Source organism: Phalacrocorax carbo, chromosome 16, assembly GCF_963921805.1.
Source record: "Phalacrocorax carbo chromosome 16, bPhaCar2.1, whole genome shotgun sequence".
NCBI classification, from domain to species: domain Eukaryota; kingdom Metazoa; phylum Chordata; class Aves; order Suliformes; family Phalacrocoracidae; genus Phalacrocorax; species Phalacrocorax carbo.
This window is the reverse complement of record NC_087528.1, coordinates 2572220-2598513: the sequence shown is the minus strand read 5'-3', so window position 1 is coordinate 2598513 and position 26294 is coordinate 2572220. Positions and strand designations below refer to the sequence as shown.

General features: G+C 51.4%; 1 protein-coding gene across 7 annotated transcripts in view; it reads right to left on the bottom strand.

Moving 5' to 3' along the window:
• The window catches only part of CACNA1G (calcium voltage-gated channel subunit alpha1 G), a 152420-nt gene that overhangs the window by 49559 nt on the left and 76567 nt on the right, over positions 1 to 26294 (bottom strand). For 5 of the 7 annotated variants that reach the window (XM_064466938.1, XM_064466943.1, XM_064466936.1 and 2 more), the window contains exons 11-20: positions 20398 to 20549; positions 19679 to 19864; positions 18361 to 18475; positions 17470 to 17625; positions 13092 to 13160; positions 10214 to 10307; positions 9438 to 9622; positions 8847 to 9284; positions 3134 to 3234; positions 1839 to 1962 (exon numbers count right to left, since the gene is read on the bottom strand). In XM_064466938.1, coding sequence (XP_064323008.1) covers positions 1839 to 1962; positions 3134 to 3234; positions 8847 to 9284; positions 9438 to 9622; positions 10214 to 10307; positions 13092 to 13160; positions 17470 to 17625; positions 18361 to 18475; positions 19679 to 19864; positions 20398 to 20549 — 1620 coding nt within the window. The remainder of the gene's footprint in view (positions 1 to 1838; positions 1963 to 3133; positions 3235 to 8846; positions 9285 to 9437; positions 9623 to 10213; positions 10308 to 13091; positions 13161 to 17469; positions 17626 to 18360; positions 18476 to 19678; positions 19865 to 20397; positions 20550 to 26294) is intronic. The other 2 variants (XM_064466941.1, XM_064466940.1) reach the window with 1 other exon arrangement.

The following is a 26294-nucleotide window of genomic DNA, read 5'->3' as shown; positions in this document are numbered from 1 at the left end:
CATAATTAATTAGGTCCTAGACCTGCACTGTGATTGCCTGGGCTGTGATAGGGAACATCTCCAGCCGCTAGCTGACTGCCACACAAAAGACTGCTGTAGAGGGGTAGGCAGTATCCAGGCGAAAGAGAGTAGGGACCTGCTTGTGGAGCTGGAGATAAAACAGCAATAGCATGGAGGAGAGACGGAGGATATTACATTCCTCTCTGGCAAGCGTGTGGCTATTTCCAAGGATAATCTCCCCGGCCCATGTTGCACACTCTGTGATGGGGAGCGCGTGTTGGCTAGCAACGGCATCCCCTGTTCCGATAAGCCAGCTGAAACTGGGACAGGCAAAGAGAGCTCGCTTGAAGCAGCTAGAAAATCCACAGCTTGGGGAGGCGAAGTACAATTATTTTAAAGAACTGAAGCTAAACTAACTCTCTCGGTTTCCAGATGAGAGCTCCACCAGCGCAGGCAGGGCCCGCGCGCTCCTCCTGGCTCCTCTGCTCCCTGCCCCACCACTCAGCATCCCCCTTCCCCTCCCTGCTGCTCCCAGACCGTGGCCTGGCTCAGCTCCAGCCCTGGGTGACCCGATTTGGTACCCCTGGTTATAACCTGATGCCGATGAACCTCACACTAGGCACTGTCTCCTTTCTTCTCTACAACTCCAATGCCCAGGGACACCACAGCTCCTCCTCCTCCTTTCATACAGAGTATGGGTTTTTCGTGCTACAGTTCTTTGCTGGGGACTCCTCTGACTCATGCATGTCCCCCCATTCCCTTCATCTTGGGGTAACTACAGTTCCTTTTGGAGCCAGCCTTGGTGAATGGTGACTCTCAGAGGAAAAAGCAAGGGGGTCCAAAGAAGCATTTGGGATTTCAAGGGACAGACTCAGGGTGCCCCATCTGGGGAGCAGCAGGGTGATTTTCTCCTGCTAGATGGGCTGGCAGGGACTCCTGCTCTCTTCCTGCAGCTGCGAGATGGTGCCCCACGACTGCATGAGAACCAAAAGGAAAAGAAATTGATTTAGGGGAGGGACCAGTGGGCAAACTATTACAGTAAGAAGGACTACTAGGGAAGGCTTAAAATAGGCACCGAGCAGCCAAGACTCCAGTTTTGAGGTCTTACACTGAAGATCCACAAAAATGAACAGCCTGACACGCCTACATCAATAAAACAGGATTCTATATGATTGCGATATGAGCAGTCTTTTGCAACACATCAGCAAGAGCCCAGCGTATCGCTCAGCCACAATGCTAAAATAAAAGAGCAATAGGATGACTCTGCCCCTCTGACTGACAGACGCTGGTGCTGCAAGGGCCTGGTTTGAGAAATCTTCACGTAGTCTATTAAAACAAAATGGTTCAGGGAAATGGCATTGCCGTGCATGTATCAGTTCAGTTTTTCTTGTGTCACAACAAAGCTGATACACAAAGGGGAGAGAAGAGTATGAAATGAACAGTTTCCCCCATTCCCTTCGCACCACGCATACGTGCCCGTGGAGAACAGATGGAAAAAACGAACATTGTGTTGAGAGAGTAAAAGTGTTTGAAGGTTTCTCGGGGAAGGAAACAGAGACAGATGTCATGCTTATGTCATGTGTTAAAACCTTGATCGCACTTGCAGAAATGGGATATTCCATATATTGCAGGCCACGAGCCCTGCTCTTGTACTTTGAAAGGACGCTGGGTAGGGACCAGGAGAGTTGCTGTACCTAATTCAAAGGATATGCAGGGGGTGTTGGCAGCTCCCCATTTAGAAAAGAGAAAGAAAGCGAGACCAAGCACACAGCAGTGGGGTCCAAGCCACGTGTTGGCTCCACGAGGAGCACAGGAAAAGGTTAACCTTGGAAACTCACAGCACTGTGAGGCTCGATTTTGGGTCGTTCCATGGCAATGGTAATGCAGTTCAGGAAAATGATCACCAAGACGATATGATCGAACATCTTGTGTGTGATGATTTTATTACACATCAGACGAAACCTGCCGAGAAAGAAGGAAAAAAAAACCAAACCTAAACCAAAACAAACAGAGGAAACACAGACTAGCTATTAATGCTCAAATGGTTGGGGAGAAACGCAGCAGCTCGACGCATGGCAGGGAGATCGAGAGCTCCGTTTGCAAAGCAGATGAGCTGCAATCTCCCAATCCCCTCCCTGGCAGAGCCGCACGCTGCAGGCAGATTGGGGTATGAATAGAAAAGGATCCAAGCTACAGAACTGGGCCACAAAATTCAAGCCTTGGTGACGTTTGTAGAGGACTTTGGTTCACTGGAAATGGAGCAGCTGCTTCCACAACTCGGACACGCGGCCAGGTTTGGATCTGACCTCCTACGTGGTCCGTAGTGCTCAGATTTAGCTTAAATAAAGGAAGAAATACTCCCAGCAAGCCCGTAAGGGTTGAGCGCACATGGAACAAAGGGACAGAAGCTATTTATTGTGACAGATGGCAGTACACTGACCCAGGATTTATAATACCGTATTACATTTCCCAAAGTCTGTTTCTGAAAATCTCTCTAATCTTTGTATGAATGAACTCAAATGCTGTCCAGGGCCCACCAGCTCGCACCGGGGAAACCCCTCGTGAAGCGTGGGTTTATGTCTATAGGAACACGTAGGACGCCACAGAGCCCAGGCGGCCCTGGCATGGCTGGGCTTTGGGAAGGGCAGAGCTGGGGTCCTGCAGGCGAGGAGAGCATCTCTTCTGGGGGTTGTTGGGAGAGGGGGGAAAGGAAGGGGGAGGACAGAGGAGTCCAGGTTGAAAGGCAGGTTTAGGAGGTCAAGGAGCATCTTTTGCTGTCTTGTAAGTGTGCACTGGGGGCAAACTCAGATTTCTCTGCTTAATGCAGCACCTTTCGCCCTGCTTCAAACTCCCCGCATTGTCAAGTGAAAAACTTGCAGAGCACTGGCATCACCGATGAAGCAAACGAGGAACTCGATAAAGCTGTAGCCATGCCCTGGGCTATGGGTCTCTACTGGATGTTCCTATGCCGGGGCCATTTGCTGTGCGACCCCCATGTAGTGCTAGAGCAAGGACTGGGAGTTTTGTGGACTGACGCACAGAGACCCGTCTGGGATAGCCGGGCAGAGCGAGCCATCGTAACGAGGGCATGCGTGCCCAGCGTGCCACCACCGCTCGAGCGCAGCCGCCTTACCTGGAGTGAGGGGCGAAGATGTAGATGGACCAGGAGTCCCTCTCTTTGCAGCAGGTGGGGAGACGTGCCCGCACCCATGCCTTCACGCGGTCCCTTTTGCTCTAGGAGGAAAACGTACAGCAGACCAGGAGGGAAACAGAAAGAGAACTGTTAAAAAAATAACCCCCCAAAACTTCCAAGTGAAGGACTCAGGGCAATTTTTCACTGAACACATATCTCCAAGTGCTCAGTAAAGGTGAAATAAAACGATCTCCCCAAAAAAAGATCCCGCTGGGCAGGAGAAGGAGCCCTGGCAGCCAGGCGAGGGCTGTGCCAGACCTGCGAGCTCACAGGGTTTGGTCTTGCTTCTTCCTCCGCACGGTAACTGCATCTGGCACACAGTCAGCCAAGAGGACAAACATGGTAAATAAAATCCTTGTCCCCAAGTTTCTGAGGACTAATAACCCGCTGTGATCAGCCTCAGTCCCTCCAGATACTTGCCGGATGCTTGCCCGAATCTTCTAAGAGTTTGGGGGTATTTTTGTTGGGATTTTGTTGTTTGGTTTTTTTTTTTCCAAGAATATATAATGCTTATGTCAGAGGTTATAAAGGGAGCAGAAGGAGGGATTCCTGCTGCTTGCTGGGCCAAGCCCTACGTCCATGCACCACTGGAAAGTCAAAGAAATCATTTGGGGACCCAAGTTTTGGTCCAGGAACACAAACGCAAGCATCTGTGTCTCATTCAAAAATTATAAATCCAGAAGGGAACGTCATGGCCAGCCTGACCTTCTGCTTAACACAGGCCATCCAACTCCTGCAAATTAATTCCTACTTGAAACCACAGCGCATCCTTAGTCACGCATACTTATGTTTTAGACTGTCTGCAAGGTCGCTTAAGGCCGGGAGGGCAGATTGTAAAAGCCTTGGCCAACAGGTCAGCTAAAGACATGAAAATACGGACACTGAGGAGAAGCCTCATCCTGGCTGCAACAGCCCCTGGATTAGGTCTTGTCGCCTTCTCATCCTTAGGTCTCCGAGGGGACGTCAGGATCTTTAATCCAATCGACACTGCAGTGCTAGCATCTCACGCACGGACAGCCAGCAGGAGCCAGGCAAACTTCTCGCCCACCAAACCGAGGCTTTCCCAGCCCTTCCAAATCAAAGCACCAGAAGATAAATCCAAAGACCGGTGTGTGCAATGTCACCGCAGTGCTTTGTGCTGACAGATAAATAAAAATGAATCCTTGCTCTTTCATTACCCTTGTTTCTCTGCTACCACCTGGGCTTGTTGGGTGGGCACACACGGGGCAATGTGGCTGCACGGGCTCCTTGGGGGTTTCTTCTGCAGATGTTCAGCGCCGTGAGCGTGCAGAGGGGCGCGGAGCAGCGACAGGAGTCACCGCTCGCACCCCAGGAGCGCCCAGGCCCCGGGGCTGAGGCGCTTTTATTCATTTCACCCTAGAAACAGGGAGGGGGGATTCATTTGGAGCCAAACTGTTAGCAATTGGAGGTACTCTGGACTGTAAAAATGGGATTTGTTAGGGTAATTGAGTGGAATGGAGGAAGTGTTTTCTGTTCCTATACGCACTCAGCCAGGGGTCTCATTAGCGATGGGTAATAGCTAGCGCAGCGTCGGTTTTAATGAAAGCACTTGGTGACAACCTAAACCCTTCAGAAAATGAAAACCACCTTGTGAAATAAGAAGTTTGAATAACAACAACAACAAAAAGCTAGATCTTTCTACCCTTCTCCTTCAGCCATCCATCCTTCCCTCTCCGTCTACGCAAACACAGAGCACACCATGGCACACCAGCACATTTTGGCCACGTCTTGGCTGTTTTCACATCCCTTTTCCAACTCCAGGCAAGGAATCAGAACTGCTCCCTTCTCTCTAAACTGTATTTAATAGAGCATGCATCCTTGGGGTTGCGTTACCCCTTCGAGCAGCCTAGTTAGCTTAATTATCCATAGATTTAAAAAAGGTAAATAAACGGATAAAAATCAGGTGTCTGCTCAAAGTTGCAGAAAGAACAGCGATTGCTACTCCAGCCTCCGGACACGGAGTAATAGCTGCGACTCAGTCCAGTTCATTTTGCGAGCTGGAAGGTTTCCAGAAGTATCTATTATTCAAAGCAGTTCTGGTATTTATCATGGGGATTTGTAGTGAATGGTAATGCGTCAGCAGCACAGAATGCTTCTTTATATTCCTTTTGTCCAATTTTAATGCCAAAGATATTTTGGGGTTTGGCTAATTGTTGCAGCTTGCAGTTCATGGGCTAAATCAGATAACAGAGGCAAAAAAGCGGTCTTCCATCGTGTCTCTCTATTCAGCGTGTTAGAGTAAGGGTGAGGACTGGGGCTCGGCCGGGGCCGGCTCAGCCGGGGCCGCAGCCCGGCTGCTCTGTACGGGGCCAAGTCCATCCGCAGAAATCTAAAGTCAAAGGAATTACTCCAGATTTCCGCCGGTGGACCAGCACAGTTCAGTTAATTTGAGCCAAATGTAAGATATTTGTGAAATAAAACCCCAGCATTTCCAGCCTAAGTCCCATAAAATGCTTTCTCCGCAAGGTCCAGACACGCATCGACTGCTCACAATCAGGCTGATTGCTGCTTAAGCCTGCATTATGTTCAAAGCGATGTATCAATTATGTGGTTTAAATCATATCTATTTGTTCATAAAACACACCTGGACAGGATGAATAAAGATGCGGGAGGAGAAGAAAACTGCTCTTTAATTCAGTTGCCACTTACTTAGACAAAACCTCCCTGGCTAAGACCACCCGAGCTCCCCCCGCCGGGACGCAGGCAAGGGCCGGGACACGGTGTGACGCCGCTCGCTAGCAGGCAGCAGTGCTGCCTTCACCCGGCCGCGTGCGAACAGGGCCCTCTGATCCCATAGCTGCTGCTAACTACCTCCTTTTTTTTTTTTTTTTTTTAGGACTTTCAGCTATTAATATAGTTCTGAGGGCAGGATGAAAGGCAGTTGGCTTTAAAAGATGACTGATCCACTCCTCGGAGTCAGGGAGAGGCTTAGATTTATAAAAGATTTATTATAAGGATTGAGGGGGAACAGCTGAAAAATGCTCTACAAGCGGCAATGGACCTCCAGGCAAGCTGGAAGCTGCACAGAGGCACTCGGGACCTGATTATTTAATTTAAATATGCAGCAGGAGCAGGCTGAGAGGGTTTGGGGAGCGGCTGGACTGCACGGCACGGAAAGAGGTGCGATAGGCAGTGGGGAAAGGAGCTGCAACTGCAACGTACAGTGAGGATTTTGGGAGGAGGGGAACACATTATTTGGTTGCAGATTCAGTATTTCTCTCACTTTCTGCTCTAAGCGTTCAGCAATTTGGGTAGAAAAGCATCCAAAAGCATTCAAAATCCAGCACATGTGACCAACAAAGACCTCGCAGCAGATCCCTGATCTCGGTCACGGCCACATGAACCCAACCAGGCAGCAGATCGCTCTCCCCGGGAAGTTCCTCCTCGTCTGCATTCATGCAACGAAGAACAGATTTCAGTCCCCTGATTTTATACTTCTGGGGAGAAGAGCAATGAGGGGCCTGATTCGGGCCCCTCGGAGGGATGTAAATCCAGAATAAACTCATTGAAGGCAGCGGAGCGGCGCTAATGTAACGGGAGCCTGGGAGATCCAAACGAAGCCTTTGCACTTCCTTTCATTTCTGCGCAGAGGCCATCAAAACCAGCCAGCAAGGAGAGATGTGACGCTTTCTTGCAGAAGGGCATATTTAAGATTACTTTGATCTCAATAATAGTCAAGTTCTTTTCTTCTGTAGTTGGTGAGGGAGTTTTGAATTTTATTTTTTCCTTTTAAAAAATAATTACTTTTTTTCTGACTTTGTCAAGGCTAATTTGGGGCAAAGCATCCCCCCGAACGTCAGGAGGGAATCACAAAGGGAAGCTCCACAACCTGGGGGCTCATTTCACTAATCTAAGCAATATTTTCCAATCTGTCTGGTTTAGCGATTTCCAGTGACGACATATTTCAGAGCACGGGGAAAGGCACCAGCTGCCAACGTCCCAGCTGCGGCTACACCATGGGCTGGGGCACAACTTATTTACCCTATTTTGCCTGTCCTTTCCCTAGGCATTCGCTTCTGACCACTCCGTGGGAGAGGACTGAGGGACAAGCTTTGGTCTAACCCTACGTGGCCAGACCTCGGCACACAGAAGATGTTTGGTTTATGCTAAAAGCAGCTGCCACAACAAAGATTAAAAACGTGCATCTTATTCAACAGCCCAGCATCAGCACTGGCCGCGGGGCTGGGTGGGACGGGAGAGGAGGGGCACGTCCCATCACACGATGTCCCGTGCAAGGGGGGCTGCTGGCTTCTGATCTCGCAGGGGGAAAAGAAAGGACCTGCGGGATGTTTGGACCAGGTGAGCTGGAAAAAGCAGCAGATGGAGCATGGAAAAAAAAAATCCCTAGCTAGCAATAAAGAGCATGGTCTCTTGATCACTTTTAATAGTGATTTTTCCAAAAATAATTACTGCTCCTTTTCTTTAAAATTCAATTTATTTTATGGAGGTTAAAAACCAGGTTAAGACAATCAGTAAAACTCCCAGGCTGAGGATCCATGCTGGAGATGTAATGGGATAATGGCTTTTTTTAAAGGCGATTCACAGCTGAGTGACTCCATTCTGCCAGCACTCTCTTTCTCCTCCTGTTCCTTCTCTGGAGTCACCGCTGCCTTTCGCATCCCTTCACATGCTCCAAATTCTATTTTCATTCAACAAACTCAGGAAAATCATGTCCACAAGCTGCAGCTTTCATGTTCTCAATACCGCCCCGGTTACCATCACGTGGCTCTACCCAAACCCCCTCCACTCCACCGACAGAAACACAGTTACCCCCTGGGGATGACGCATCACATTTTTAAGCCTGACAACAAGGTAAAGTGAAACAAAGAGGTAACCTGGGAAGAGCAGAAGACACCCCAAAACCCCCCCAAGCTGTCCTGGGAACATCCCGATGGGACAGTCCCCCCAGGCATCCTGCCGCCAGCTCAAGCCCCTCTCTGCCAGCCACATGAGAAACCTTGGAAAAGCAGCCAAATTCCCTTAAGACACAAACATCCACATGGAAGAAGAGCCAGGGACCCTCGTCCCTTCCCTGTGCTTGCAGCCCTTTTAGCTAACATGTCCTAAATGGTACATTTCAGGCCCGTGAAAGAGAGACGCGTCCTAGACTAATGCCTCTTCATTCTGAAATTAATGCAAAACCTTTGAAATTGCCACCACCTCCACGGGACTTACACTGCCACGGGAACGGGGGGGCCAAACCCTGCCCTCTCCTTGCCTGCTGATGTCAACAGAAATTGTCCGCTGTGGTGCGTGGGGGCAGAAAGCTGAATAGTGGCTGGAGAGCGGAGAAAGTTAGGGGTTTTTTGTTTTTCTTTTAAGGAAAAATAAAACCAGAAAAGCATATATTTCCAAGAGACACCCTTTGCTCTGCACCTTTTACTGGAACCTGGGGAGTTTTGCCTTGATCTCTCCATCACAAACCATCTGATACTGCAGCGAAATATTTAATACGATGCCAACCACATTTCTGGTGGCATCCACAGCCCAGAGACCTTCTCGTGCTCTTCTGGCAAGACCCGGCCCCTGCAGCGGGCCATTGCTTCGCACCCACCCGTGCGCTCCTGAGAAAGGTACGTGCATGAATTTGACAAGGGAAAAAACCCAAACTGAGTGTTCGGTGTTTCCTTACCATGTTGCCTTCATCATCGCAGTCCTGTCGGGGGTCATCCAGGTGGAGCTGGTGCAGCAGCAGACCCGGAGAGGTCTTCCCATTGCAGTCCTGGTGCTCGGAGGTGGAGGTCCGGCTGCTGTGCATGCTGCTGGTCCGGTACAGGGAGGGCACCTGCAGGGTATCCTGGAGGTCGAAGGAGCCTTTTGTTTCCAGCGACTCCATGCGATGAGGCAAAGAGCCGTTGAAGCTGCCGGCCCGGCTGGAGCGCTCCTCATCCGAGCTCTCCCCTTCCTCCGAGCTCTCCTTCCCCTCTCCAGAGAGGAGGGATCTGCGCTCGCCGCTCTGCCCCCGACGCTTGAGGCTGGGGGCCCGGCCGATGCTGTTCCAGCTGGAGCGGCGGCTGTTCCAGCTGCTGCTGGCGCTCCAGGGGCTGTGCGGGGAGCTGCGGGCGCTGGGCTGCGGGAAGGACAGCGACAGAGAGGGCGTCAGCCCCGTGCCACCCACCCCACGCCGGGCTGCTGCTGTGCCAGCTGGGGTGGATGGAGGGACAGACAGTCCCCTAAGCCCAACGGGCACCCGCTGAGCATCCGCAGGAGGTGACGCGAGTACCGGGGACTTGAGCTCGTATGCAGCAGGGTCCATGGAGACGCCGCTGGCCCGGCGCGACTCGTGGCCCTGCGCTGCGTCTCCGAACATGGCACTCTTGGGCATGGGCATCGGGGTGGCAGCGGTGTGTATGATGAGCGGCGGGGTCAGGCTCTTCTTCAGCTCTGGGTGGTCGCTCAGGGCCATCACTGGAAGACACAAGCGGGTTTTAGGTGCCACACCTCCAGGGGCGCATCTACAGCCTGCTCCTGGGCAAGGAAAGCGGCTGCGCAGGGACGGCTCTCCTGAAGCATCAGGAGGCTGGGGGCCAAAACGCCCTTCTGGAGAGCTGCGAGCCCGTCCTTCAGCCTGGCAAGGGAGCGGGGGGGGGTGTAAATCAGGAATGGGATCAGGTGCCAATGGGAGAGGAGAGCAGATACAGACTGTCACCTGCTGCCCCTCAACCCTCCAGCCAACACCACCAGCTCCAACCCTGGGAACCTCCTGCCCCTGCTGCGCTCCCCCTCCATCCTCCTTCCCTGCGGCTCCTCCACTTGTGCCCCTGCAGAGAGACTCCAAAAGCCCAGGCCTTGGGCTCGGCGGGGAGATTACGGCCCGATGCCATCACGTCTGTCTCTGCATCCCACAGCCCAAACCCATGCCACAGGCCTGCTGGCCGCGGCTGAGCATGCCACGGCTCAGGCTACGCCACTCTCTCTAGGAAGGCTCTTCCCTTCGGGACACGTTGTTTTCACAGCAAAGCAAGGTTGCTGCGGAAGAGCCCTGGGGTTGTTACTCACAGGCTGGATTCGACAAGTTTTTCTTAAGTCCTCCCTCCTCTTCCAGGCTGCGGGGGAAGAGATCCCCCTCGGAATCAGACTTGGAAGCATCACCCTGGAGCAAAACAGAGGGCTTCAGCAAGGAGGGTGAAGGGCTGCGGTGCACGGACACCCCTCTGAAAAAGCGGATTCCCGTCTTCAACACCACACCTACGGATCCACTGAATTTCGTACCACGATGCAACATCACCTTTCACAAAATGACGCATGCACATATTTATACCACAGACTAATTAACCTCCTACCAGGAAGACAGACTGCTTCTGGCTCCAAACGTGGTCCCAGAAAGGGATCAGCAAAATACAAACCATTGCTTAATTTTTGCTGCTGGAATTGCATTCTGGGCAGGTATTAGGGAAGGACAGATATCCGATAAGCAATTTGGGGACAAAAATTGACCCTATTCATCTCTCTTAATTTATACACTATGGCTCAAAACTCCCTGCATGTGGCTCTTTCTAGTGATGCTTCAATGAAGCGGCCCAGGATTCAGAAGGGGCCAAGGGACCCTGACTTTCCAGCACAGCTAATGGGCGCGTGTCGATGGACACCCCACCAGCTCAGAGAGGACCCAGGTGGCAGAGTGGGATAACAACTGCCCTGGGTGGCTGTTCCTCTCCCAGCTGCAACACACAACAGAAGCAGGAGTTTTGCAGGTTTACGCTGTGTCATTTTGGCGATTTAAATTCCGCTGTATCATTTCGAACGCCGGGGGCTGAGCGAGAGCTGCCCGTTGACACGGGCCCATCCTCAGGAGGAGAAAGAAGAGGTTTACCATTGCTCGCAGCGTGGTGCCCGGCTCTCCCTCGGTCTTGTGGCACAGACCCGATGAGGGACATCCCTGTGCACTCCACTGACTCTGTCCATTGGCACTGCAGAAAGGCGCTTAGGGTGTGGTATAGTCAGGATACACCCAACGGGCAGTGGTGCTTGCCAGAATGATGTCCATCCAAAAGGGGAGGATTCCCGGCTGAAACCACTGCTCTGGCAAAGGGCACCAAGCCCCGTCGTGATGTATGTCGGGAGGGAGGAGAGGTGGGAAGGGAGGGAGGATGCTGGGATGAAAGAAGCCAAGCAGACCCTCACTTCAGCTGGGAGAGACCAGGAGCCCCAGAAAACCCCGCCAAGGCTAAGCTGCATCCCCAGGACCCCTGACCAGCGCTGCAGAGGTTTGGTGCTCGGGTACCTGTTGGTTGTAAAAACCCAGAGGGAGCCCAGCATGGGACGGGAGGAAGAGGTGGCATCTGACACAAGGTCCAGTGCCCTGCTCCTCTTTGTTCAGCAAAACCCCAGAGGGATGAACCCTAATACTCTTCCCATGGGGTCACTAAACAGTTCAGGTTTGTTCCAGGCAGACTGGACACTCTCAGACACATATTTTTAAGGCAAAAGAGAGTGTGATGTGAAGTATTGGCTCAAAACTTCCCCTCCTGACGATCCAGGACTTCTGTGCTCTTCAGGGAAGATCATCCTGTAGGATGCAGACTGGAAAAGTCAGGAATGCACCTTGCAAGGGGGAGAAGTAAAGTTGGGCTGGCCTGAACTTCGCTGGAGTCAAAACTGTGTCTCTGTATGAGCAGGGGCTCCAGCTGGCTCCAGGTACGCTCCTTACGGAGGCTCCCAGCTCAGCCCGTCAGAGGGCCTGCCAGGAATTACTCATTCTCCCTAATGGGTTATTAAAAAGGAATAAATAACAGGAAGAATTTTATGTATTCCTGGAGTGCTCTTTAACAGCCCAAAGGAAAGTTTTAGGGTGCACGATGAGATGTGTGCCAAGATGGAAAAGCAGAGCTACGCGGGGACTTCCCACCCCCCTCCCCAGCACCAAACCCCACGGCTGGAGGGCAGAAAGCATCCCCTCTGAAACACCACGTGCCAGACTCAGTATGGTGCAGGCAAGCATCTCGCAGCCGGGGCTGCTGCCCGTTACCTGTTCTTGCACTCCCAGTTTGCCTTTCTGGATAGAAAAGGGGTTATGAGAGAACAGGGAGTTAAAATTCTTTTGGGAAACGAGGGTACGCCAAGATGGACCAGCCTGTACCAAAGGGGACTGACGCACTGGGATAAGATGGGAAAGGGGGTTTGTGCTGAAGAAAAAAGCCAGACTTCTCAGGAAGGACAGAAAGGGAAGGGAGTGGTAAAGAGAAAGATGAGGTTGGCAAAAGAGTAAGGTTTGGAGCGTGCTGCATTTCGGAGATCCACGGCTTCCTCAGACCTGAACGGGACCATTTCACATCCTGACCCGCACTGTAACACAGCATCTCGTCAGAGATCCCAGCATCCCAGCCAGCCTTTCTGGGACACGCCACAGCTCAGCTGCCGCCATCCTACCGAGCACGGGGCTCCCCCACACGTGTCCACAAACAGGCTTGATTCCAGGTCCCTTCGATCCCGGGCACCCTCCCCCACCTGTGAGATGCAGGGAGTGCTTGGCAGGCGTGCCCAGCAATCAGCATCACCGTCTGCATCCCTAGGGAGGTCCCCGGGATGTGACCACGCTGTAGAGGGGCTGTGACAGCCCCATGGGGAGCCTTCCCTGGGGCAGGCGTCTAGAAAGGGTTGGTGAGAGCCAGGGCTGGAGCCACATCGCCACCCCGAAGCACCCACCTTAATTTACTGGCTCCCCCAGAGAAGGAAGGGACTTAAAATCAAGGCTGACTCAACAATGAGGACAATAAAAAAGAAAGGAAAAAAAATAAAAAGAAAAAACAAGACCCAAAACACCCAAACAACCCCCAAAAGAACAACAGCTACTACAATGAGAACAGCACCACGGTGTGTGACCAGGCACCACGAGAGAGACAACCACAGTGGGCGGTGGGATGTGCTGTGTACATACCCCCGACGAGTCGACAGGCAGCTGAATACAGCTTAACTGCCCACTCGCATCTTCTCGCTTGGAGATCTCCTGAAGGAGAAACGGGGGGAGGGAGGGGGGAGGAAGGGGAAGGGGGGGTTCAATTTTCACAGTTTCAACAGCAGGACTGAGAGGGGAATCAAAAAAACACACGAGAAAAGGCAGGGATGGAGAGGGGAAGGGGGGAAAGGGCAGCGTGCGGCCGCGACGGAGAGCCGGGCCCGGGCACCCACTCCACTTGGCGCAGGGAAGGGGTGGAAGATCTCGGATGGAGCAAAGCCTTTCGAAGGGACCAGCCTTACCTTTAAATTAAGTGTTTCGAACAAAGCTTACTTCAACTCCTAAGCGATAATTGTGCTAATGAAACACCAGCTAATTATTGAAAACATGATTATTATTTTTTTTTCAGCTGCATAATAGGATCTTTATTTATTATGCCTTCATTAAGCAGCCATGGAGGCTTTTGATGAATGTTTGATTAACACAATATCAGTCCTCTTACAGCCAGGTGAAATACCTAACCTAAGGAAAGCCTCCAGAACCTGCCGTGAGTTCAGATCCCTCCTCACCCCATTAGTGGAGACACCCATTGTGCCCAAACAGAGCAGAGGTCTGCGGGCAGCGGGGCGCAGCCCCATCCTGGGGGGCTTTGCCACACGAGTGGCTCCAGCATCTCTTGGCAGCACCAGAAGTCAGTCTTTCCCTACCCACTTGGAATGCACCCGTCGTTTCTGACCTCGCTGTGTTTCCCCTTCCTCAGGGGTGGCTCTTCCAACGCTCCTTGGCACATTTCGGCAGCGTGGCCGTGCCCAGTCCCTTCCCGTGGGGCTGTGGGAGGTTATGCACTGTGGCAGGAGGGCACAGGTTGTCCCATTGGCTTCATTTCTTGCCTACAGGGCAATGGATCTTTCCTCCGGTTGCTACCTGGGATGCAAAACTCACCCCGCTCTAGGCTGGGATGAAGACTTTAAGAAAGACCGATCCGCTTTGGGACCTCGGTGGGCCAACGGTGTCTTGCTGGGCATGTAACGGGCACTTAATTTAAAGTGTTCGGTTGTAACAGAGAGACATGGAAAAGCCATTGGAAGAAAACACAGAAACACTTTTCCTTCACAAGGAAAATCCCACTGAAACAGATAGGAATGCAAAAGGTAAGAGATGCAAGAAAAACACCATCCAAAACGCCTACTGGTGGGAGAAAGGACTGTTCTCTCTGGTTGAAGCCCAGGAGAAGTCAACATCCATATTTCTCCGAGGATGCTACATCCAGAGAGGAGTTAATGTCCTCCTGCAGAGAAAAGGATGGAGGTGCCGGAGGAGGGTCCTGGGAAGGAAGGGGGGCACAAAGAAGGGGAAGGAATAAACCCACGAGCGAGGACGGCTGGGGACAAGGGGACACGAAACTGGGAGGATTACCAATGGAAGAACACGCTTTGGAGATAATATTAGGAAGTCCCTCGGGAGAGGAGCTTTGTGCCTGACAAAGAGGAGTCATTGCTTGCTTCAGAGAGAAGTCCCCAGGGCAGGGACCTGAGAGGTCAGGCAGCAATTTCAAATTAGAAGCTCGATCAAACGGAGTCCCCTGCTCACCTTCCCCGCTCCACCAGCAGGCTCGAGTTGAATCGGAGAACGCGCGGTCAAAAATAACCACATTGCATAAAGTCCTGCGTGCGCCTCTTGCAAGAGAGAAGCAGGTTACCAAATAAAAAGAAAGGAGGGAGAAAAAAAAGGAACAAGGAAACTCAACCCTGCAAAATATATTGCTCTGTATTTAAAGTTTGGAACAGGTCCTTTTTGTTTCTCAACTGCTTATATACATCTGCTGCCTAGCAACTGGGGCTGCAAAGCCATGCACTAAAATTAACGAGGTGCTTGCAGATTGAGGAAAGGCACTCAAGGACCAGGGAGATAAAGGCAACAGCCCTGGGGTTGTGTTTCAGCCTAGAAATCTGAAGGAGAATGGAAAAAAAAAAAAAAACCACACACAAAAAAAAAACCACCAACCCAACTCAGAAGAAGGGTCAAGTGCAATCACAGGAGGGGGGTGCTGGGGTTTGTTTACAGCGAGAGATGATCTCTCTATTAATTCTGCTTAGGAGAGGATCCTTTGTGTGCTGGCTAGCAAAAACCAGAACGAGATCTGTTTGCAAAGCTACACACCAGCAAAGCTGAATAAACATCAATCGGCAAGGCCAGACCTGGCTCCCGACCTCCAGCAGACATTTGCTCCCCGTCTGCTGCGGGAAACTTGCGCTGAGCCGGGGGATCTCTTGATCCCATTGCAATTTACTGGAGGAGCATGGAGAACTCAGAGTGACGAGGACATGGAAGAAAGATTATTGCTAAAAATGCCATCATCAAAGCCTGAGATACAACAGAGTGCTGTAATCAGAGTCACAAACTATAGAAATGCGGTGTGAGTTCACCGAAATTGCTGTGGTTGGGCAGAATTGGCTGGGTTTGATCTACGGAGGCTGTGCTGGATCCCGGTCCCTGAACTTGCCTCTCAGTACTGGCACCGGCCTCGTTGGCTTCAGGCTGCCTCAGTGCTTTCCTGAACCAGAAGTTACTCCCTGATTTACACTGCACTTAAAGCACATTTGCAGCTTACGTGGAAATCCTGGAGCGGGCTTGGACCAGCCCGGCACTGCCCCAGCAGAGGAGAAGCAGGGGCAGGCGACGGGGCAACCCCGCTGCAAAAAACACAGCCAAAAGCAAATTTGGGGGGCGTTGCAGGCGATTCCTCCGACTCCAGGGAAGATGTAACCCTCAAGGACATGGCTATTGGAATAAAATCGCAGCGTGTTAAGCCAGGGCATGAATTTACAGGGAGTTACGCCATGGTACCAGCTGGCTGCAAAGCGAGCGTGGGATAAACCGCTGCCCAGGGAAACAGGCGCGCCGCAGCTGTGTTGCGCGAGCGGGAGCATGCCGGCGGGCGAGCACGAGGATGCTCTAGCATGAAAAACCAGGCTGAGCCAAGGACCAGAGGTGTCAGTCTCCCTCGAGGACCAGGGGATGGAAAAGGCGCTGCCGAATTTAAAGGCTACGTCCTTTTCTCTAAGAAGCGGGTGCAGCAGGTGAGCTCCCACTTCGGCGACCTTCAGAGAATCAATGTGCTAGACCGAACAGACGAAGGTTCGGTTTCTAAACCGTCATCACAAGCAGACAAGGAGCTTTTTACCTCTTCTCGCTCAGGCAAGGGAACATTGTGCTATTCGGGAGGACCTGGCAGTGACCTTCCCTCTGGCTGACTGGTGGGGGGGGATTTGCAGACAGAAACAGTACGACAATAACAATTAAAAGAGAAAAGCACCAACACGGAAAGGGACGATAAAAAAAAAATACAAAATTCTTCTTGCTGACTCCTGGTACGGCTCCATTAGTTTAACTCTAAACTGTGCTCCAAAAATAATAATAATAATAAAAACGGTTCTGTGCAGAGCTATTCACAGGGCGGTAGGGTATCATGATATACAAGCAACAAATCTCAAATAATACTTAGTCACCCCAGAATGCTTACAAAAATCAGAGATAGCGTGTAATCAGAGATAGCACAGCCTGCACAATCAGATCCCAGTGAGCAGTTTGAGGTTATATTTACCTCTCCAACCCCCTGGGCAGGGCGTAAAGGTCCCCTCCCCTTACTGATGCTCTTGGACTGTTGGTCAATTTTTGCAGAGAGCGGGTGGACATTGTGGGTCCCCCGCTCTGGGGACTGGTGACATGCTGGCTTGCTCTGAGCTGGGCAGCCGGGGAGGTGGTAGGATGAAAAAAAAAAGGTTGACTTCAAACCTAAGTGCCCCCCTGCCCTTCCATGAAAGCCTCCAGCAATCCACGATGTCTCGTGGAGGTTCCCTGCCCAAGGACGCAGCTGGCAGAGACCAGAAATCACATACTTCTAAATGTGCGTAACATTGCAGAGCTGGATGCAGGAAGAGCTCCATGAATGCATACCATCAAAAAAGATAATCGTGTCGCTAATCTCTTACCAGCCTGAGTAAGTTTTCGGGAGGGGCTTTTAATCTGGCTGACAAACACGGTAAGAACTGTTTCAAAGACACTGTCATAGCAGCCATGCCATCCGCAGTGCCTGACTCACCGCTGAATTCCCACTCCTGCATTAATGCTAACAATGCTTTTCATTTAAGCCCTTCGTTCAGAGGGTTTGCTGTATCAAATTGCACCGTGGCTAAGAAAAAGAAAGGCGGGGGGGGGGAAGACAACTTAATATTTTCCCCCACTTTTTCCATCTACCACTCTTGTAAATGTATTGCTGTCCATCTCAGAAATCAAATTCCAGGATCTGGAGGCCCTGAAACTTTAGAAGACAGCAGAGGCACAAGCATGAGGACATTACCTCTGTCTGGAAACCCTCTACCAGGATGGCCACCAGCAGGTTAAAGAGAACATAATTCCCAAACGTCATGAGCGCGATGAAGTAGAGAGCAGCCCAGGAGGAGGTTGACGCCATGCCGTTGTAGAGGACCTTGTTCCAGTCTTCCTGAGTCAAGATCTGCAGAGGAAAGGTATCAGGAAAATGGAGATACTGGAGGATTGTGTGCCACTTTCCCTGAGCCTGGCTGGGAATCTGTGCTCTGGATGGGCCAAATGAGGATCCCGCTTCTGGGGTATCCACCATAGCTATAAGCCACAAAAGGATAAATCTGGCCCAAGCCATCTCTGAGCCAGAGAAGAGCCAGGACCAAAGCAACCATGACTCCCACACTACCGGTAAGGACCCTGCCCAAACCGCCCCGGCTCCCACCCGCACCAAGGGACGCGTTCAGCTGTAAGGGAGTGCGACGTCGCGTGGGTCGGACCTTTCCTTTGGCCGGCTGGAACAGCTAAAAGGCCTTCACAGATCCAGAAGTTACAGAGCTCAGAGCGGCTAGAATGAAAAACTGAACGTATCAATTACAGTCTTAAAATGGATTCTGTTCTTTGTTGAGATATCACTGCAAAGGGTCCTGATCTCCTCCTCCATCTCCACCCTCTACACTTACTTTCACCCACCCAGCCCATACCCTGCAAATGCAAGAGCCTCCTACCTCGGCAGCCCCTCCTTACTAGCTTTCTGATTTATTCTGGAGAAGGGTCCGAAAACCCCTGTGTTCCTGCACTTGTGGTTTTGGGTCCTCTCCTTTCCATGCTATGGAGCTTCACTAAACTCTGCCAGATGCTTTGGAAAACAACCCCAGCCCCTGCAGCCCCAAAACGCACAGGAATTGTAGCGTTTTGCATTTTGTACCTGGAAAACAGTGACGATGGCCCAGAGCAAGGAGTCAAAGTTCTTCCTGTCAGGCAGCGTGTCGCCGTCTCGCTCCGAAGCAAACTTACATCCGAAGAGGTGCATCCCCAGGATGCTGCACGGGAGGGAAGGCAGGGGCTCAACAGGAGACAGCATTGGTCTCCTATTAAAAACTAAGAACCGTACAGCAGGGTTGACCGTGTCTCCTGATTTCACCCAGGCAATTCTTTTTTCTTTTTTCAGAAAGATGAATCATTCGTTCACTGAAGAACGTGCCTCGAGATCATGCAAACCAGTGGTGAATTTGGGTCAAACCCGTCAAACAGTTTCAACCAAAAAGTATGCCCGCTCCTCCTTTTTCTTCTGCTTTGTTTTTTTGAAAGTCAAAACATTTCGTTTCATCATTTTCTAAACAAAATGTTTTGAATTTCCATTTTGCTTCATCATCCTCTAAACAAAATGTTTTGAATTTCCATTTTGCAATGACACGTTTTTAGCAAAATATGCTTAAATTGAATTAGGAAGACAGACAGGGTTTCTGTGAAATGCCTGAACGAGACATGTCAGGGGACCCAAACCAGCTTTTTCAATTCTGACATGAAAACAGAACACTTTTCATTAGAGATTGACACTAAAAGAATAATTTGTTTTCCCCTGCTCTCGGCCAGGAACCTGAATAATTAAATTATTCACAGCTCCACTGAGCACCGCAGTTGCAAACGGTGGCTTCGGAGTGAACGTGTCACTGGGAGAAGGGACATTATTCCCTGGAAGAGGCCGGCCTCTTCAGCCTTCCCAGTGCCTGGGTCGCTGGCACACCAGAGGTGGCTGTTACAAGGAGACAGGCTCTTCTCAAATTCTAGACCAAAATCCAAAAACTGGGGGCTACACCAGGCCTACTTCTAATGTTTCCACTGCAGAACCTCACTTCTCAGAAGAGGAGGCCATGCAAGAGCACAAGCACCACCACAGCTGACTTTATTCCAGGAACATCGCCCGCTCCTTGGCAATATATTTAGCACCAGGCTTTCTGCTAGTCGGTAAAGAATGGGACCGCTGCCTTTGGGCGATGTCAAGGAATCATCCAGCTGAAAGATTTTCCTTGTAAATCATCTCGCAAAGACAGATGTCTCATTTGGCCGGAGTTAAGAGCATTTTGTCGGGGCAGCAAGCCATCGCCAGCGCTGGCCAGCAGCGCTGTTCCTGGGACTGTTCAGCTCAGCCATGCCCTGGTATGGACTCTTATGTCTCACCTCACCACGGGATCCCACCTAAAAAACCCAGAGCGGCCTCAGGACTGGGGATCGGAAGCGCTCACCTGAAGATGAAGATGAAGAGCATCAGCAGCATGCAGAACGTGGCCACGTTGTCCATGGTCTTCATGAGCACTACGAGCTGGCGCTGGAGGGCTGGCATGAAGCGGACCAGCTTCAAAACTCGCATGAGCCGAAAGGTCCGCAGGACCGAGAGCCCCCCGCCTTGCTGGCCCACTATCTCCCACACGCTGGTGGAGGGGAAAAAAGGTCATTGCAGGATGAGAAGACAAAGCCTAACGCAAAGGTACGGAGGAGAGGAAGCAAAGGGTGGGTGAAATTCAGAGAGGAGTGGATGGAAAGCGGGCAGAGACGCGTTGCCAATGTCCCCGGCGAGCTGGACTCCATCCAGGTTTGCAAAAAGCAGAGCCCCACTAGAGTGTCAAAAACAGGCCTGCAAATCAGTGGCTGCAGCTGCAGGGCAATTACAGCCTTCACACATGCCAAAAACCAGACGGCTACTTAATCGGGCACTGGTTGTACCGTTTGGATCATAGACTTTCCCAGGACATTGGGACTGATAGCTTTCTGCTTGGGCCTCTCTTTAAATTGACTATAAAATAACCCCAAGACATGTATTAGCAATCGTGTCTAAGTGCATTAATTTACAGCAGAAAAGTATAAATTGTCATAGGAAGGTATTTATGCCCACTCTCCATTACTTTCTGTTTAATTATACAGCCAAATGAGGGGAAACAGCATAAAGAAAGCTCTAGGTTTGTACCTAATCACCACGATGATCCCATCAAAGATGTTATATGGATTCTTAATGTAGCCAAAAGGACCATAAACAAGGACTTTCAACAGCATCTCCAGGGCAAAGAGGCTTGTGAAGACTATGTTGCTGATCTCCAGGGCATTGGTAAGCTCCTCCGGCTGGGGAAAGAGGAGGAGGAAAGGGATACAGTAAGCAGCACAGCTCCATTTGTTAGGCGTATCCAAAATTACACCTGGAAATACAAGCCCCGATACCACAAGAGTGGGAATACTGATGCTAACGGTGTAGCGAGGAAATGGTAATAGCTCACTCAGAGCCCGGGAGAGAGGAGAAAAATGCTATCAGAGTATTTAAGGTTTACACACCCGTTGTAAATTGAGCAGGTAAATCCAGACACGGCCTTCACGTTAATCGCAGCTTTAGTACCACCTCAGGAGGTTTATGCAGAAGTGGCGCATACTGAGCCTTAATGCTTTCACACCCTCCAAACCAATTCTCCTCGTGCAGAAGGGAAAGTCAGACCATTTTCTCACACAAATATCCTTTTAGGGCCTGTCTTTTTATTTAGTATCTCATCAAAAGCTTTAAGATCAGATTTTCAAATGCAGAGATTTGAGGTGCTATAGCTGCGACGGCTCAAAAAATCCTCATTATCAGGAAGCCCCAAATACTGTGACGGAGGAAGGGCCCGATCCTGGCAGTTCAGACTGGCAATCTAAAAACAGAGGTATGAAAAAAACCCACCTAACAGACTTCCTACAATCTTAGACCTAAATTAATAATTTTCATGTTTTTCTAGCATATTTCACAGAGGGTTCCCCACAATGCCTGCAGACACCCAGCGCTGTGCTTTCCCCGGTGGGTGGGCGGGCATTATTGGAAAACGTGTGGCAGAAGACAAGAACCGGTGGCAGAGCCTGTTTAGGATCAGTCAGTGGCAAAGACAGGAGCGGAATCTGCAGTACCAGATCCCTTCTTCCCCATTTAAGCCCAACACACGGCCGCAACTGCATGTTTCTACTCAAAGGCGTCGTTAAAATCAAGAGACAGCGTCCCGCTGCAGATGGCCGCAGGGTCGTGTCGCAACGCCGAGGTGCCCGTGGGGCAGTGGGCTGGCACAGTTCACAAAACACCTCACGCTGGGGGCTGGATTCCTTTTGGGGGTAGCCTGGCACTTAACTCGGATACTTTTCTAAATCCCCACATGTAATGACCCACGCTTGATGTGCCTGAACACCATGGTGGGTTATGACCAGATGTGCAGGTTCACAGCAGCCACACCACGAGCAGAAGCCACCGTGCAAGGCGTGCCGTTGACTGCTCCCCCCACTTACATGGAGCACCTTCACGGCTCGCCAAAAACTTCCTACGACAGACCGGGAGCTGCCACGCCACAGCACGTGCTGCGGCACAAGCTGTAGGGTTTGACCTGAGGTGACCCAACCCCAACCCGACACCACGGGAGCCGGGAGAGGGGATGGCTCAGGGAGAGGGTCAACGCTTGATCAACTGTGTTTCAGAGCCCCAAGAAACCACAGCAACCAAAGGCTTCAGAGATATACACCGGCAAATAAACAGAGACATCCCCGTGGGCATCCAACTCTTTCTTTCTCAGGGTTGGAGTCTCCAGGCACAGCTGGCCCTTGCAGCTCAAGTTCCTCCAGCCGAGTGCAATGGTAGATGGGGACCAAACTGGTCTGACGTTATCTCAGCATGGTAGCGTAATCCCTGGGGACTTGCCCTGATACCGGTGGGAGCTTGTGATGACACAGCAATGGTCACAGGAGAGCAAAGCGGGAAACAGCAGAGTTGAAAAGAAAAAGTAATAATAGGGAAAAAAAAAAAGGGGGGGTGGTGGTGTTGAACACCTATACCTCAGACATCCTCGCTGAGGAGCAGCTCCCTTGGCTAGTTTGCCAAACACACCAGACGTACAGCCCGAATTGCCTCCTCGCTGATCTAGAGCTAAAATACAAATGCTCCAGCTCCCGATATTAAAGGCAGCCCTGGTTTAAAAATCATGTACCTATGGGAACACTGAGAAACAAAGTAATAAATAGGCCAAGAACTTATATGTCAAGCTGCACCTCAGGACAATTTCAAATAGCTGAAAGTCTACATTAGTCACAAAAAAAATGCCAACTCATTCATGAGTGCCCCAACACCGAGGCAGGCTGTGCTGTTATCGTTACCGCAGCGATACTGCTGGAAAGGAAACGTGTTCCTGGAAGCTTTCCTCCTCATCCATCAGCGCCACTAACCCGGGCCCCGAAGGCTGATTTCCACCCTCCGCTCTCCCCCTGCGACCGCACCGCCAAATCTAACCTGCCCCACGGGCGCAACCCGGTTAAGTCCCTTGGCACATGAGCAGCGCCCAGCACCCCCAGAGCCGCGGCAACTCTTCCCCGCGGGGGCTGACATGGAAAACCCAGCCAGCCCTGGCAGGGATGTCGTGCTAATAGCGTGGATTAATGAAACTTTGCACTTCGCGAGCACCTTCTGGATGGAGATGATACTGGGATGTACAAATCTGGATGGGAGGCGCTGGCAGGGCACGGTTGAGTGATGTGGGGAGCCATGGGGGGAGAAGTGCTTACGCTGCAACTCTCCCAGGACCCCCAGCACCCACTGGAAGGGCCATGACCCCCCCAGCCCATGAAACATCCCTCCCAGCCCACCCAGCTCACAAGAGCCCCAACTACCCCTGACACCGGCATGGCACGGCGATGGGTCAGCCCGTGCAGCGTGGTGATGCTCAGCACCCACAGCAGCACCGAATCCATCCATCTCCCGCTGCTTCACCCCAAAAGAGCTGCCTGCCCCCTGCCTCCTCCTCCACACGCTCTTCCACTTCCCTCACAGGAAACATTTTTAATGTCTGAGACACTGAGTGCCCATAATAAAAATGAAAAGTGGGTTCTTCTGAACCTGAGGTGAGAATTATTATCCAAAAAATCTAAGATTACTGGCCAAAACGGGTTGAAAGAGGAAGGGAAAACTTCCCTTTTACCCGGCCAAGAGAAGAGGAGGGTCTCCAGGGCAGCCTGGAGCTCTGCCAGGGGTGGGCGAGGCGAGCATCTGCTGGAAGCACGCCGCAACCAGAGCCAGCTGAAATCAAGCAGTTCTTTTGCTTCAGGAAACAACGCATCCCTGCACAGTTGAGACGGGGCGATGTGAATTACTCGGAGGATTTTTGCAGCCGGCTGTGGAGCGCTCTCCCCCAAGCCCCTCGCTCCCGCTCGGCGGGTCCCCGGGGCAGCTCATGAGCCCCCTGCAACGGCTCTGCATCCCTTTCAAGGGACGCACCGCTGCAGCCAGTCCATGGGGCACCCGCCCGCACCCCTGCCACCAGCACCGCCCGGGATTACTGACAAAAATAGAGGTGGGCTGAGATCATGGTCCTGCCCAAGGGGATCACGGCCAGGCAGTGGGGATTCAAACACTCCTGAGAATGCCAGCTACAGGATTTCCATGCAGCCATAGATGCATCTAGATAATAAGACCGTTTACAAGATGCTTCTGCTCTAGAGAAATCACAAACGTGTCTGAGACAGCTTTCCTTAGACATCATTAAAAATACATCAGGAAAGCGGCTTTTCTCTCCCGTGGGAATTGAAATTGTCATCCCATCCCAAACAGGAATGCAGAGTTTCAGAACTGGTGAACTGAAACACTTTGTGCCCAAAATTTTGAAAGCTCTCCCCTCCATTTCAGTCCCTATTCCCTTATCTATTTGCTCTGTACCGTAAATAAACCTAAATTAAAAACCATAAATAAAAGTCAGCTTGAAGAAGAACATGGAACTTCTTGTTCCCCAACCGTTCAAATGGACTTCTCGAATATCTCAGACAATGTATTTCAATAATGTTTTTTTAAGCCAGTTTGCCGAAACTGCTCCCCTCCCACGAACAGCTTCGAGTTTGATAAACTGCCATTTTCTGACAATAACTGTCTAATCACAACAATATTGACCAGCTGTGCACGTAATGCACCTGGGAGAGTCACCGACTCCTGGCACACAACCAGCTCCATGGGTTCTCACTGGGCGTGGAGGAAAAGAGCCGGAAAAACCAAGCAGTTTCCGCCCCCTGACCACAACACGGCAGCTGGGGGAGGTATCATCCTTCCTTTGATTAAATTATATATCTGGAAAACAAACCCCTCCAGGAAGGACCCCGCCAGAAAGGACATTTGGCAGCGAAGCAGAGCCAGAGGTGCAGATCCTGGGGTCTCTTTGTGCCACAAAACCTCCTGCCCACCACCCCAATTACGGCGCATCTGCCACAGCCTCAGCTTCTCCATTAAAAGAAGAGCCTGCTAATTCTCTCAGCAGCAGCAGCAGTGACTAATTAAAAGGAAAGCATCCTATGATTAAATGAGCAACACTCAGAAAGAGCGAGATACAAGTGCAATTCAGCTGTGGCACGAAACACCATCCCTTCCAAAGAGTCTTTGGTAAATACTGAATTTTATTTCCAGGACACCTTGCCTTGCTGGACACACAGACGTGGCGTCCTGGATAAATCATTCCCTGTTAGCTCTCTGTTTGCGTAGTGTCGATTTGTTGATGTACCAAACAGCACACTGACGAGCTCTGGCAGCACATAAAATAGGAGCAGACAGCGCAGCATCTCTCATAAACACCACGCCGCAAACGAAGGCGGCGGGCAGGAGGCGAGCCATGGGCGCCCGCCGGGAGGTAACCCTGCCTGGCAGGGTGCAAACGTGGCGGCGAGGGGGGGATGCTCGCTGCACCCTGCCGGGAGGTTTCAGGCAGGGCAGCCTGGCACCAGGCAGGGCGCTGCCGTGAGGGACAGGAGGAGGCAAGGGAAAACGGCCCCAGGTGCTAAACGTTGCCTTGAGGGGTATCTCAGGGCTGGACCGGCGCCTTGCCCTTTCTCAGCCTTCAGAAATAGGCTTTAACGCATTTCTTTCAGTTTTTTTTCTTTTTTTTAAACCTGAGCAGAAGCTCCCTAGTCACATTTCTGATGGCAGAAGGGACGCGATCCGTTTCCATCTGGGCATGAGGCAGTGGCACACGCGGCTCCTTCCTGCGCACGGGGCTCCAAGGTGGCGGCTGAGCCGGCGAGGCTGCGGGCGACGAGTGGGGAAAAACACAAGGACGGGGGTTAAAAGCGCAAGCTCTGGGACCTGTGTTCCCCAATTCCTGAAAGGCAAGCCATGCCGCGTTATGAAGTGCAACCACGTGCCCTGGCAGATGGTGCACATTGCTTACAAGGCTTCTAACTCCTGCCTTCCTCCAGCTGTGACCCATATAAGGCACAGGCAGAGCACAGGCTCTTCATCATCATCATCAGACCTGTGCCCAGCACCGTGGGCACGTCTGGCACGGATCCCTCCAACCCCATTTCCCCCTTGCCCAGGCAGCAAGCTCCAGGCTGCGGCCAAGCCTGGTCTTGCCCAGCCTCTGCCCCTCGGGATGTCAGCACAAAAGAGCAGAAGCACCCCCAGGGTCTTTCTATCTTGCTAACAATAAAATAAAATAGAAAAAACACTCTGCCTCGCCACAGCACAGAGGGAGGGACGGGGTGACCGGCCAGGAGGCAGATCCCTCCTGATCCCGAGGGCTCTGCTTCTGCAAGCAGATCCAGAAGACCATGAAAACTTCTAACCATTCAAACGGCTGCAGAATAAAACCCTTCTGAAATCATTACCATGGCAACTAAGGCAAAATAACACAGAAAGAAAATACCAACCTCAGCTATTTCACAGGAAACACCAACAACATTTTACTGACTCATCACTTGCAGATATTTAATATATATACATAAGAAAAAAATCAAACGGGTCAACACAAAGACGCGATTTTCAACCTGACACCACTCCACTAAGACCCTCTCCACCCTCCGTGTGGGTGCAGACACGCACTGGGTCCGCCTCGA